This window comes from Salvia hispanica, chromosome 2 (assembly GCF_029641045.1).
Source record: "Salvia hispanica isolate PSC_SH4W2 chromosome 2, Shi_PSC_v1, whole genome shotgun sequence".
Classification (NCBI taxonomy): Eukaryota; Viridiplantae; Streptophyta; class Magnoliopsida; order Lamiales; family Lamiaceae; genus Salvia; species Salvia hispanica.
The window spans coordinates 1,619,209-1,632,860 of NC_142693.1; the positions used below are offsets into that span (position 1 = coordinate 1,619,209).

Genomic DNA, 13,652 nt, shown 5'->3' on the forward strand with positions numbered 1-13,652 from the left:
TTGAAGAATAGGTAGTGAATAGTGGCTTGCAATTTTGGTCCTCCATATATAGTGCTTTATGTTTTACCTAATACAATGTATTATATGAGTTACTCATTAATTGCACTTCAAGTTATATTATTATAGTGTGAATTGACATGTATGTGTTACGTGCAAGACTTGATAGATAGTAATTTGTTACATCTGTTACATGTGACATTTTTTAATGATTCTTCTAGGTTTTAATAAGAAGGGATATTGACACCTAATATGATGGAATTTTTAAAAAGTTGGATATTTTCCGCGAATTTTGAAATTGGCAAATAATACTCCATCCGTCATGAAAATTTGTCACTTATTTCCATTTTCGCACGTCCCTAAACATTTGTCACCTTTTACTTTTACCATTTTTGGTAGTGGACGCTACATTCCACTAACTCATTCTCACTCACATTCTATTATAAAACTAATATATTAAAGTAGGACTCACAAGCCACTATAAGGGACGGAGGGAGTATCATAAATTTTACCCTAAGTTTTTTATTTTCCACCGATGAAAAAATTAAGGCAAATAATTTTATTTTACAAAATTTTTTTCGTAATTTTTCGACAACAATTTTGAGCGCTTCAAGTTTTTCAATCTTTGAAGATAGTTTTTCTTGAAGCACGCTCTCCAAAATTGTTCTTCAATCTATTAATATAACCTTATTTTTTCATTGGTAGGAAATAACAAACTCAAAGTAAAGTTCGTGATATTATTTGTCACTTTCAAAGTTCATGGGAAAACCCCAACTTTTTGAAAGTTGCATGATATTAGGTGCCAATATCCCTAATAACAAATCGGATTGTAGAGATTACAAGAAATCTTAGTTATTTAAAATCGAAATATATCACCAATAACCAAAACTGATTTCAAAACAATGAAACTCGCTATTTATAAGTAGTTAGTTAATTCTTTGAACTCAAAAGTAAATAAAATGAAAATTATAAAATTAAAAATACATTCAGAAAAAATAATAAAAGTACTTTTTCGCCCTGTAAACAATGTCAACAATATGCTACTCCCTCTATTCCATAGTAATAGAGTCATTTTGCCATTTTAATACGTTACATAGTAATAGAGTCATTTTGCCATTTTAATACGTTCCATAGTAATAGAGTCATTTCCCTTTTTAGTAAAAGTCAACACATTTTTATACACCTATTTTACTCTCTCTTACTTTATTCTTTCTTCACCTCTCTACCTTTTTCATATTTCACTTTACTCTCCCTTTACTTTAACTCACCTAACACATTTTTTCTTAATCTCCGTGTCGAAAAGAAACGCTCCATTACTATGGAACGGAGGGAGTATAAATTACCAAGACTTTGATTCCTCGGTTCGTTTCTCAAGCACCATATGATTTTAGGTCATTCTAGTATAGTTGAGGTTTTCTGCATTTTAGGTGTCAGACCTGCAAAATTGTTTGAAGTTTATTTTTGCAATTTTACTAAATTTTAAGTACAATATTTCCTTTTTAAATTCAGAAATGGAAGTAGTAAAATTAGAGTAAAGAATGTCATACTTTGTACTCTTTGTACATACATGTTCGAGGATGAAATGTAGAATTGTAATTTATCACACTCTATGGTACTCTAAATAATTACTATAAACATAAAACTTAACCAATGAATCAAATTTCACGCTAACTATTATGTAATGCATGAATCATCAATTTCACTTTACAATTCCACTCTGCTTGTACAAGACATTAGTAATGTGAAACTAAATTTGCTCAAATTAAATTCTCCTTCCGCCCCGGACACACAAACACACACTAAACATCATAATATGCTCACACTGTCACATATTCCCTTTTATTAATATTAGTGAAAATAAAAGATGCACACACACACATACACACTACACACCATAACATTTAGGCACAAGTATTAGGGCATTTTTCTTATGCATAACTAGTCCACCAATTGGATTTGTATCCAAGTCTTGTGCATGAATTCCTTTAGGCAATTCCCAGTCAAAACTATACACCAAATTTGCAACCATAAGCTCACTTGTCAAATATCCCATCGACATGCCAGGGCATATTCTTCGTCCCGAACCAAATGGAATGAGCCCGAAATCTTGGCCTTTCGAGTCAATATTACTATTCAAGAATCTCTCAGGAATAAACTCATCTGGATTATCCCAGTACTCGGGATCTCTCCCTACTGCATATGCGTTAACATAAACCATTGCTTTTGGCCTGATTTCATAGCCATCTAAAATGGTTGTATCCATTGTTTCTCTTGGTATGAGCAAGGGGGCCGGTGGATATAACCTCAAACTCTCATTTATCACTGCTTTTAGATATGGAAGTTTGAGAAGATCATCTTCTTCTACTTTGCCCTTTTGTCCTATCAAACTTCGGATTTCGTTTTGCAATTTCTCCATTACTTTTGGTGCTTTGATTAGAGCTGTCATTGTCCAAATAGTTGCAGATGGAGTTGTTTCTGCTGAAGCTAAGATCATATCCTAGAAAAAGAATAACAAAAGACTGATTTTTATGTTGGTAAAAACGGTCTGATTTAGATAAAAGATTCTCTAATTTACAATCAGTATGGTGTAAGGCTGTAAGCTATCTATTTTTCTTTTATGTTTCTTGCTTTATGATTAATAGGAACAAATAAATTAAGAATTTTACCGATCCTTTAACTAGTAATCTTTTATTATACTCCCTCCGTTCCACAGTAATAAAGTCATTTTGCCATTTTGGTACATTCCATAGTAACAGAGTCATTTTCATTTTTAGTAAAAGTCAATACATTTTTCCACATCTACTTTACTCTCTCTTACTTTATTCTCTCTACCGTTTTTATTTTCCACTTTACTCTCCATTTACTTAACTCACCTAACACAATTTATTTAATCTCCGTGCCGAAAAGAAACGCCTCCATTACTATGGAACGGGGGGAGTACTATAATAGTCAACTTTTTCTTTAAATCATGTACTGTCCCTCAAAGTTTGACACAGTTTACCATTTCAGTCTGTCCCTGAAAGTTTGACACACTTTACTTTTTACTATTTTTGGTAGTGGACCTTATATTCCACTAACTCATTCCTATTCACATTTTATTATAAAACTAATACTTTAAAAGTAGGACCCACATTCCATCATATTTTTCAATTCACTTTCCATTACATTTCTTAAAACCCGTGACGGGTCAAAGTGTGTCAATATTTGAGGGATAGAAGTAGTAATAATTATGTTCACCCAACAAATAGTCAACTATTTCAACGGTTATTGGTCCTAAAATTACAAATTCTGACATAATTATAGTATTCCCCAATAACTTTAAAAATGTTCTAAAATGTTAGACTTTACATTCCACTGAAACTATTAAAATACTTCATAATTCATGAATCATGCTATTATAAGTGAAATGCACAGAGTATGATTTTAGGTTATCCTGTTATAAATAGCCTATTCGAAAAAGGAAAGTGTCTTATACGGGATATGTGAAATGACCGAATAAAATATGTCACTTATAATGGAACAAAGGTAGCTCAAAATATTTAAATAAAGCTTACCATTAGAAGGGCTTTGATGATTTCCCAAGTGATAATACCACTCGAAGAAGACTCATCATCATTTTTAAGCTTGATCAACACACCAAGCATATCTTCCACCTCTTCCATCTTCTTCACCCTCCTCGATTCAAAGTGCTCGTCGATGAGCTCTTGGTAGAACTCATCCATGCCCTTACACATCACATCCGCTCTCTTCACTCTTCCACTTATCTTATCCAGCAAACCAAACGCGGGAAAGTAATCAGACACAAAGAAGGAGGTTGCGAGCACTTCATATTCCCTAAGGATCTTAAAGAGTCTCTTCGTCTCCGGCCCACCCTCCTCGTACCTCTTCCCAAACACAATCCCACATACCATACGAATGCTTGCTGCCATGGCCACCTCGCTCAAATTCAACTCTTGTTTGAGAGGGGAAGATGTCGAGATCTTCGTGATCATGTGAGAGATCTCTTGTTCGCGAATGGGGCGATAAGTTTGAACCCTTTTGTTGCTTAGCAGATGAATTCGTGTCATCTTTTTCATCTCCCTCCATTGGTCATTGTACGGCGTGAAGGCGACGTCACAGCTGTTGTAGGATAATTTTTGCTGCCCTAGCAAATTAGGTCTACTGCAAAATGCCAAATCTTGAATTTTAAGTACCTGTTTAGCTAATTTGGCTGAGGAAATTACTAGGAGAGGGATAGGGCCTAGTTTCATGTGCATGATGGGGCCATATTTCTTGGAGAGGTTGTATAGGTAGATGTGTGGGTCCGCCGCCCTGCCAAGCTGGTGGAGGTTTCCGATCAGTGGCAATTGTGGCGGGCCAGGTGGTAGAGTGGTTAGTGCTCGAGGTTGTTTGGTTTTGTGGAGGAGGTGGAAAATTATTAAGATTATTGGGAGAGTAAATGATAATAGAAGTATCATTTTGATGAATAGGCAGTAAATAGTGGCTTGCAATTTTGGTCCTATATATAGTGCTTTATGTTTTACCTAATACTATGTTTTATATGATTTAGTCATTAATTGCACTTCAAGTTATACACTCCCTCTGTCCCGGATAATTCGAGTCACTTTGACCAGCACGGGTTTTAAGAATTGTAATGAAAAGTGGGTTGAAAAAGTTAGTGGAATGTGGGTCTTATCTTTATATATTAGTTTTATAATAAAATGTGAGTAGGAATGAGTTAGTGGAATACGGGGTCTACTACCAAAAATGGTAAAAGTGAAGTGGGACAAATTATGTGGGACGTACCGAAATGGAAAACTGAGACGAATTATCTGGGACGGAGGGGGTAATTATAGTGTGAATTGACATGTATGTATTACGTGCAAGAGACTTGATAGATAGTAATTTGTTACATTTGTTTCATGTGACATTTTTAATGATTCTTCTAGGTTTCTAATGCAAGCATTTAATAAGGATGATCGGAATGTAGAGAAAACAAGAAATCTTAGTTTTTTAAAATCGAAATATATCACCAGTATCGTCCAAAATTGATCCGAAAACAATGAAACTCGCTAGCTATTTTAGTTAGTAATTTCTTGGAACTAATATTATAAAATTAAAAATACATCCAGAAAAATAATAAAAATACTTTTTTCCCTCTAAGTAATGTTTACAATATGCTATAACCAAGACTTTGATTCCTCAGTTCGTTTCTCAAGCACCGTACGGATTTTATGTCATTCTAGTATAGTTGAGGTTTTCAGCAGTTTTAGAACTGCAAAATTGTTAGTAGATCATTTTTGCAGTTTTACTAAATTATAAGTAAAATATTTCCTTTTTAATTCAGAACATGATCGAAAGTGGCGTATGAAAGTAGTAAAATTAGATTAAATAATGTCATGATACTTTGTACTCTTTGTACATGTTTGATGATGAAATGTAGAATTGTAATTTATCATACTTTATGGTATTCTAAGTAATTATACTATAAACTTAAAAGTTAACCAATATTAAATATCAGGCTATTTTTTAAAACAACGCTATAAACTACCATGCTATGCATGAATCATCAATTGCACATTGTAATGTGAAACTCAATTTCCTCTCTTCTTTTGTAGAAGACATTAGCAATTAATGTGAAACTTCTAGATGTGCACTCACACACACACTAAACACATGCATATATAAATAAAAAAGACATACAATATACACTGATGCAAACATGCGTACTACAAAAATAATGACCGAATTGACAGAGATATCACAAAATCTGAATTTCTTCAACTCGAGATTTATCAATAAAATTAAAAACTGCAAAACAGTGAAACCTACTATTTAGAAATAATCCAGAAATCCTAGCAACTTCGAATTGAATAAAATGAAAATACAAAAATTTAAATAGAAATCCAAAAATAATAAAATGACGATTTCGCCCTTCTATACGCATCGCAAGCCCAATGTGACTTTCAAGTCATTCCAACACTGTTTAGAATAAATGCATTTACGATAAAATTATAAAATGACGATTTAGCCCTTCTATACATATCACACACTAATCATCATAATATTCTCACACATGCCCTTTTATTAACACTAGTAGTACAACATAAGATGCATTATGCACATACAAACACACACTAAACCCCATATCTCTTAGGCACAAGTATTAGAGCATTTTTCTTATGCGCTGCAAGTCCAGTAGTTGGATTTGTATCCAAATCTTGTGCATGAGTTCCTCTTGGCAATTCCCAATCAAAACTATACACCAAATTCGCCAACATAAGCTCAGTTGCCAAAAATCCCATCGACACCCCCGAGCACATTCTCCTGCCCGACCCAAACGGAACGAGCCCAAAATCCTGCCCTTTCGAGTCAATTCCACTATTCAAGAATCTCTCAGGAACGAACTCATCTGGATTTTCCCAGTACTGTGGATCTCTCCCTATAGCATATACGTTGACAAAAACCCTCGTTTTCGGCTCGATTGTGTAGCCATCAAGACAGCATGCTTCCATTGTCTCTCTTGGCAGAAGCAAAGGGCCCGATGGGTATAACCTCATGCTCTCATTTACTACGGCTTTTAGATATGGAAGTTTGGGAAGATCGTCTTCGTCTACTTTGCCCCTTTCTCCTACCAAACTTCGGATTTCGTTTTGCAATTTCTTCATAGCTTTGGGTGCTTTCATTAGAGCTGTCATTGTCCATACTGTTACCGCTGGAGTTGCTTCTGTTGCAGCTACAATCATATTCTGGAAAATAGATAGAATATGTATTTAATGATTTAATCATTACAACTATTACATATTGTTTTGAAGTTATGGCGTAGGCCCTATTAGTTTCTAGCAATGGGACATGATTTTAAGTTCAGAGTTCGTTACACATTTTCATAATAATTTATTTTAAAATCATGTAATTTTAGGCTCTCATATTTGAAGTAGCCTATTAAAATATACATAAAAACATTTTTTTAAAATTGACGTGCCTATATTTAATACTATAGTGGGACAAGCAAAATTATTAAAATGAACAACTATATACCCCGTCCCATTAAAATAAGCTGAATTTCTTTTTCGTCTGTCCTAATAATAATCCATATCCAATTACAAAATCTTTTTCTTATTCTCACTTACTTTATTATTTATGGGTCCCACCATACACTGCATTATTTCAATTACTTTTTCTTCTTTTCTCTTTACTTACTAGTTATGCATCAAACTCGTCTATCCCCAAATAGCTTATTTCTATTTTACGGAGTGAGTACTGTAATACCACTTTGTAAATTGCACTTAAACAAACTTACCATTAGAAGAGCTTTGATGTTATTCCAAGTGAGACCATTAGAAGAAGACTCATCTTCTTTAAGCTTGATCAACACACCAAGCATATCTTCCTCCTCCTTCATCTCTTTCTTCCTCCTCGATTCGAGATGTTTGTCGATGAGCTCTTGATAGAACTCATCCATTCCCTTACACATCGCATCCGCTCTCTTCACTCTTCCGCTTATCACATCCAACAAACCAAACGCGGGAAAATAATCAGATACAAAGAAGGAGCTCGTGAGCACTCCAAATCCCCTCGTAATTTGAAGGAACCTTTCCGTTTCCGCCCCTTCCTCCTCGTACCTCTTCCCAAACACAATCCCGCACACCATGCGGACGCTAGTGGCCATGGTTGCCTCGCTAAGATTTATTTCTTGTGTGAGAGGGGAGGAGGTTGAATCCGAGATCCTCATGATCATACGAGCAATCTCTTGTTCGCGAATGGGGCGATACAATTGGACTTTTTTGGTGCTTAAGAGATGAATGCGTGTGATCTTCTTCATCTCCCGCCATTCTTTGTTGTAGGGTGTGAAGCCGATGTCGGAGCCGTTGTAGGAGAGTTTTTGCATCCCTAATAATTTTGGTCTGCTGCAAAAGGCTAAATCTTGGATTTTCATTACTTGTTTGGCTAATTCGGGTGAGGAAACTACTATGGCAGGAATGGAGCCAAGTTTCATGTGGATGATGGGGCCGTGTTTTTTGGAGAGGTTGTGGAGGTAGATGTGTGGGTCCGTGGCCTTGGCGAGCTGGTGGAGGTTTCCGATTAACGGGAGAGGCCGTGGGCCGGGTGGTAGAGTGGTTTTTGCCTTAGGTTTGGTTTTGTGGAGGAGATAGAAAATCAAGAGTATTGGGAGGGTTATGGATAAGAGTAGTATCATTGTGATGGATGATTTGATGTGTTGGATTGAATGGTGAAGATTGGTGTTTGATCCTATATTTGTAATGATTTATTTTCAAATGCCAATATACCATGTGTAAAACAATTTATTCAAATATTATATGTACAATATAGTTTAGGGCATCCATATCATAGGTCGGTTACACTATTCAGTATTCACGTACTTTTGGGTACTACTTCCTCCATTTCATAGTAATAGAAATATTTCTTTTCGGCACAGAGATTAAGAACAATTGTGTTAGATGAGTTAAGTAAAGGAAGAATAAAATGGAAAATGAAAAAAGGTTGAGAGATGAAGAGAGAAAAAAGTAAAAGAGAGTAAAGTAGATGTGCACAAATGTGTTGACTTTTAATAAAAAAAAAATGATTCTTATTATAAAAAATATTAAAATGACAAAATGACTCTATTACTTTGGAATGGAGGGAATACTATTTACATGTTTTAATAGTAAGAAGTTGAACATTTATATTGTCCATGTATTTTTCCGACAACTAATGGACTAATTCCCGTCCCGAAGGTCAGGGCACTGTTACTATGTTTAATTTTGTGGCCTACAAATAATACAAAATCACATGGCACGAAATGTGCTACTTGAAAATTTAATAGAGTAAATGTTAATATATCCTTCCAGCTGGCTTTTGGTATTATTCTAACCTAATGTTAAGTTAGGAGTATATAACCTAATATTAGTCCTAACCTAACATTAGGTTAGGAGTATATATCCTTCCAGCTGGCTTAATATTTCCTCTGTCCCACAAAAGATGTCACACTTGTAGGACGACACCGGATTTTAGGAGGTTTTGCTTTGTGTGTTAAATGGAGAGAGAAAATATAATTTTTATATTCATTTCAGATAGAACTTTTTTCCAAAATGAGAAATGTGACATCTTTTGTGGGACAAACTAAAAAGGAAAGTGTGACATCTTTTGTGGAACGGAGGGAGTATATCACAAGTAGTATTCCCTCCGTCCCAAAGAAGATTGACACACTTGAGAGATGATATCAGATTTTAGGAGATGTTGTAATTTTGTGTGTTAAGTGGTGAGAAAAAATATAATTTTATAATTGATATGAGAGGAAATTTTTTCGAAAATAGGAAATGTGACATCTTTTGTTGGACAAACTAAAAAGGAAAGTGTGACATCCACTATGGGACGGAGGTAGTAATACTTTAATCGGACTTTAAGAAGTCAAATAACTTGAACATGAATGCATGATCATTTTATTCTTTCTCTTATTTTATTAGAAAAAAAATTCCTTGACCATTAATTAAATCAGGAGATTACATAAATTTCTAATTGAATTAATCGGGTCGGGAACTGTTTATTTCGCCTACATCTTTAATTTATTCTGTCCATGACTTTAATTTGTGAGGCAGCCCAACGAGTAATTAATTCGATCTGGGCCAAAGCTAATTAATTTACATATTTAACATGAATTATTGAAGTCCACTAATTCTCTTGGCCCAAGTACTAAATCTTCACATACTACCATGACCATTAAGCCTAGCCCATCATCTCCCAATTAAATTAGTCTTAAGGTCCACCTACAAATTTAAATCCTTTGACCCAACAAAGGCCCAGAAAAGATATCTCTTTTTTGTATTTCCAAATTCTATAAGTCGAAGCATGTTCATTTATTTTTGTATTAAAAGTAGTGGCCTTGAAATGTATACAGGTTCTAAATCGAGATGTGGACTTCATAAATAAATTAAAATGAAATTACAAAAATAAAAAAATATCCAAAAATAATAAAATAAAGATTTCGCCCTTCTATACGTATCTCAAGCCCAATGTGACTTTCAAGTCATTCCAAGACTGGACGATAAATGCATTTTCGATGTCGATCGGTGGAATTACAACACACACTATGCATCTTTATATATATGCTCACACAAGCCCTTTAATTCACTAGTAAAACAGAAGATGCATATACAAATTAGGGCACAAGTATTAAATACACACATATACACACACTAAACCCCATATCTCTTAGGCACAAGTATTAGGGCATTTTTCTTATGCTCTGCAAGTCCACTAGTTGGATTTGTATCCAAATCTTGAGCATGAATTCCTCTTGGCAATTCCCAATCAAAACTATACACCAAATTTGCCACCATAAGCTCAGTTGCCAAAAATCCCATCGACACCCCCGAGCACATTCTCCTGCCCTACCCAAACGGAACGAGCCCAAAATCCTGCCCTTTCGAGTCGATTTCACTATTCAAGAATCTCTCAGGAACAAACTCATCTGGATTTTCCCAGTACTGTGGATCTCTCCCTATAGCATATACATTGACAAAAACCCTCGTTTTCGGCTTGATTTTGTAGCCATCAAGAAGGCATGCTTCCATTGTCTCTCTTGGCACAAGCAAAGGGCCCGGTGGATATAACCTCATGCTCTCATTTACTATGGCTTTTAGATATGGGAGTTTGGGAAGATCGTCTTCGTCTACTTTGCCCTTTTCTCCTACCAAACTTCGGATTTCGTTTTGCAATTTCTTCATAGCTTTGGGTGCTTTCATTAGGGCTGTCATTGTCCAGATTGTTACCGCTGGAGTTGTTTCTGTTGCAGCGACAATCATATTCTGCGAAAAGATAGAATATGTATTTAATCAATTACAATTATTAGGCCCTATTTGTTTCTAGCTATGTGACTAAATGGGACATGATTTTAAGTTCAGAATTCGTAACACATTTTCATTATAATTCCTTTTAAAATCATGTACTCTAGTAACTCGTAGATTCTAATCAACTGAATTATTTACACTCTAGTAGCTAGGTGGAATTAACTCAACGATTATCTTAATATATAAACTATTACTCCATCCTACCTAACTAAGTAGGTGAAAATTACTCAACGTTTACGATCAAATTTCTCTTTTATCACTACTTGCTAAACAAATCACTATCTTTTTCTTTCTACTTTAATTCACTAAACAATTTCATCTTAAATCCTATAAAATTCATGAAATTGAAGGGAGTACTTCATCGGTCCCATTATAACTGGTGCATGATTTTTAGGCTCACATATTTTAAGTAGCATATTAAAATATATATAAAAACATTTTCTTAAAAAATTTATGTGCCTTAATCTAATATCATGGTTTTAGTGGGACAAACAATCTTATTTAAACGGGAAAATATATAAAGTTGGTGCATGATTTTTAGGCTCACATATTTGAAGTAGCCTATAAAAATATAAATAAATTTTTTTTTTTTAAAAAAAATTTACGTGCCTAAATCTAATATCATGGTTATAGTGGGACAAACAAACTTATTAAAATGAGCAACTACATAGTTTATACGTCACATAAAAATAGGCTGAATTTTCATTTTCCATCCGTCCTATAAAATGGTTTAGATTCATTTATGAGAACTTTTTTCCATCTCATTAGTACTTTATTATTTATGAGCCCCACCATCCACTATATTACTAATTACTTTTCTCCACTACATTACTAATTACTTTTTCTTCTTTTATCTTTACTTACCAATTATGGATTAAAGCCTATCATATCCTCAAATAGCCTATTTCTATTGGACCCTCAAATAGCCTATTTCTATGGGACTGAGGGAGTTTAGTAATGCCACTCTGTAAACTACATTTAAAACAAACTTACCATTAGAAGCCCTTTGATGTTATTCCAAGTGAGACCACTAGAAGAAGACTCGTCTTCTTTAAGCTTGATCAACACATCAAGCATATCTTCGACATCCTTCATCTCCTTCTTCCTCCTCGATTCGAGATGCTCGTTGATGAGCTCTTGATAGAACTCATCCATGCCCTTACACATCGCATCCGCTCTCTTCACTCTTCCGCTTATCACATCAACCAAACCAAACGCGGGAAAGTAATCAGACACAAAGAATGAGCTCGTGAGCACGCTAAACCCCCTCGTTATCTGAAGGAACCGCTTCGTCTCCGCCCCTCCCTCCTCGTAGCTCTTCCCAAACACAATCCTGCACACCATGCGGACGCTAGCAGCCATGGTCACCTCACTAAGATTTATCTCTTGTCTGAGAGGGGAGGAGGTGAAAGCAGAGACCCTCGTGATCATACGAGCGATCTCTTGCTCGCGAATGGGGCGATACGATTGGACCTTTTTGGTGCTTAAGAGATGAATGTGTGTGATCTTCTTCATCTCACGCCATTCTTCGTTGTAGGGAGTGAAGACGATGTCCGAGCTGTTGTAGGAGAGTTTTTGCTGGCCTAGCAATTTTGGTCGGCTACAAAAGGCTAAATCTTGGATTTTCATTACTTGCTTGGCTAATTCGGCTGAGGAAACTACTATGGTGGGAATGGAGCCTAGTTTCATGTGGATGATTGGGCCGTGTTTTTTGGAGAGGTGGTGGAGGTAGATGTGTGGGTCCGGGGCCGTGGCGAGCTGGTGGAGGTTTCCGATTAACGGGAGAGGCGGTGGGCCGGGTGGTAGAGTGGTTTTTGCCCGAGGTTTTGTTTTATGGAGGAGATAGAAAATCAATAGTATTGGGAGGGTTATGGATAATAGTAGTATCATTGTGTTGAGTGAGGGTTTGATGGATGATTGGGATGTTGTGATTTGAATTGTGAAGATTGGTGTTTGATCCTATATTTATAATGATTTTAATATACCATGTGTAAAACAATTTATTCTAATATTAAATGTACAATCTAGTTTAGGGCATCCATGTCACTGGTTGGTTACACTATTCATACTATTTACATCCTTTAATAGTAATGAGTGAACATTTATATTATCCATGTATTTTTTTTTACTATCAACAACTCTTCAGTATTTCCTCCGTCCTACTTAAGATGACCATATTTTTTAGTGACACGGAATTTTAGAAAGTGTTGTTAGGTGGAATAAAGTAGAGAGAAAAAAAAAGTAGTTGAATATTTTAATGAAGAGAGAGGCGAAATGAGTTTATTTCCAAAATTAGAAAATTGTCATCTTGACTGAGGCAAATAAAAAAGGAAATGTGATCATATTGAATAAGACGGAGGGAGTATGAATAAGTTGAGCACATACTGTTACGATATAAATCACATCCCTCATTGCATGCAATATATATGGATTGCTCTAATTATTAGTATGAGTCCTTTCGGAAAGTGTCCAAAGCAAAATCGTGAGGATTTTATCCTAAGAGAACAATATCAGACTAATGTGGAGTTTGTGTGCTCCGCCAAACCCCAACACATACATTATTAACGCGCTTCTGGGCCCGATATCAGACTAATTTGGAATTCGGGTGTTCCGCCAAATCCCAACACAAACATTATTTACGTGCTTTTGAGCACAACTCGGACCGTACTAAGTACTAAGACGTTCAGTTGAGCACTAAAAATTAAAATAATATCACGTGGCGGGCTCTGAGACGAGTACTGTGCTCTTACACGCCACAACACGGGCCTAATCCCCATCCCAAAGGTCAGGGCACTGTTACTATGGCAAGCCATGTGCTACCTGAAAAAT

At 35.5% G+C, this 13,652-nt stretch overlaps 3 protein-coding genes across 3 annotated transcripts; all 3 read right to left on the minus strand.

Annotated features, from left to right (window-relative positions):
- Positions 1-1,827: 1,827 nt before the first annotated feature.
- Positions 1,828-4,454, minus strand: LOC148931361 (6,7,8-trihydroxycoumarin synthase-like). Its single transcript, XM_089066083.1, has 2 exons — positions 3,552-4,454; positions 1,828-2,494 (listed from the first exon to the last, which is right to left on the minus strand). The coding sequence occupies exons 1-2, from the start codon at positions 4,452-4,454 to the stop codon at positions 1,883-1,885; spliced, it is 1,515 nt and encodes a 504-aa protein (XP_088922209.1). The 3' UTR covers positions 1,828-1,882.
- Positions 4,455-5,818: 1,364 nt separating this feature from the next.
- On the minus strand, positions 5,819-8,199 carry LOC125202360 (6,7,8-trihydroxycoumarin synthase-like). Its single transcript, XM_089064271.1, has 2 exons — positions 7,277-8,199; positions 5,819-6,725 (listed from the first exon to the last, which is right to left on the minus strand). Exons 1-2 carry the CDS (start codon positions 8,171-8,173, stop codon positions 6,114-6,116), a joined length of 1,509 nt encoding a protein of 502 aa, XP_088920397.1. The 5' UTR covers positions 8,174-8,199; the 3' UTR covers positions 5,819-6,113.
- Positions 8,200-9,959: 1,760 nt separating this feature from the next.
- Positions 9,960-12,732, minus strand: LOC125202491 (6,7,8-trihydroxycoumarin synthase-like). Its single transcript, XM_048100889.2, has 2 exons — positions 11,817-12,732; positions 9,960-10,781 (listed from the first exon to the last, which is right to left on the minus strand). Exons 1-2 carry the CDS (start codon positions 12,711-12,713, stop codon positions 10,365-10,367), a joined length of 1,314 nt encoding a protein of 437 aa, XP_047956846.2. The 5' UTR covers positions 12,714-12,732; the 3' UTR covers positions 9,960-10,364.
- Between the last annotated feature and the right edge of the window lie 920 nt (positions 12,733-13,652).

Bases quoted from the DNA above. Each gene is read 5' to 3' on its own strand.
- LOC148931361 (XM_089066083.1), bottom strand. From the start codon at position 4,454: ATGATACTTCTATTATCATTTACTCTCCCAATAATCTTAATAATTTTC. The intron at 2,495-3,551 runs GTAAGCTTTATT...TTCTTTTTCTAG, and splicing joins TCATCAAAGCCCTTCTAATG to GATATGATCTTAGCTTCAGC.
- LOC125202360 (XM_089064271.1), bottom strand. From the start codon at position 8,173: ATGATACTACTCTTATCCATAACCCTCCCAATACTCTTGATTTTCTAT. The intron at 6,726-7,276 runs GTAAGTTTGTTT...TCTATTTTCCAG, and splicing joins ACATCAAAGCTCTTCTAATG to AATATGATTGTAGCTGCAAC.
- LOC125202491 (XM_048100889.2), bottom strand. From the start codon at position 12,713: ATGATACTACTATTATCCATAACCCTCCCAATACTATTGATTTTCTAT. The intron at 10,782-11,816 runs GTAAGTTTGTTT...ATCTTTTCGCAG, and splicing joins ACATCAAAGGGCTTCTAATG to AATATGATTGTCGCTGCAAC.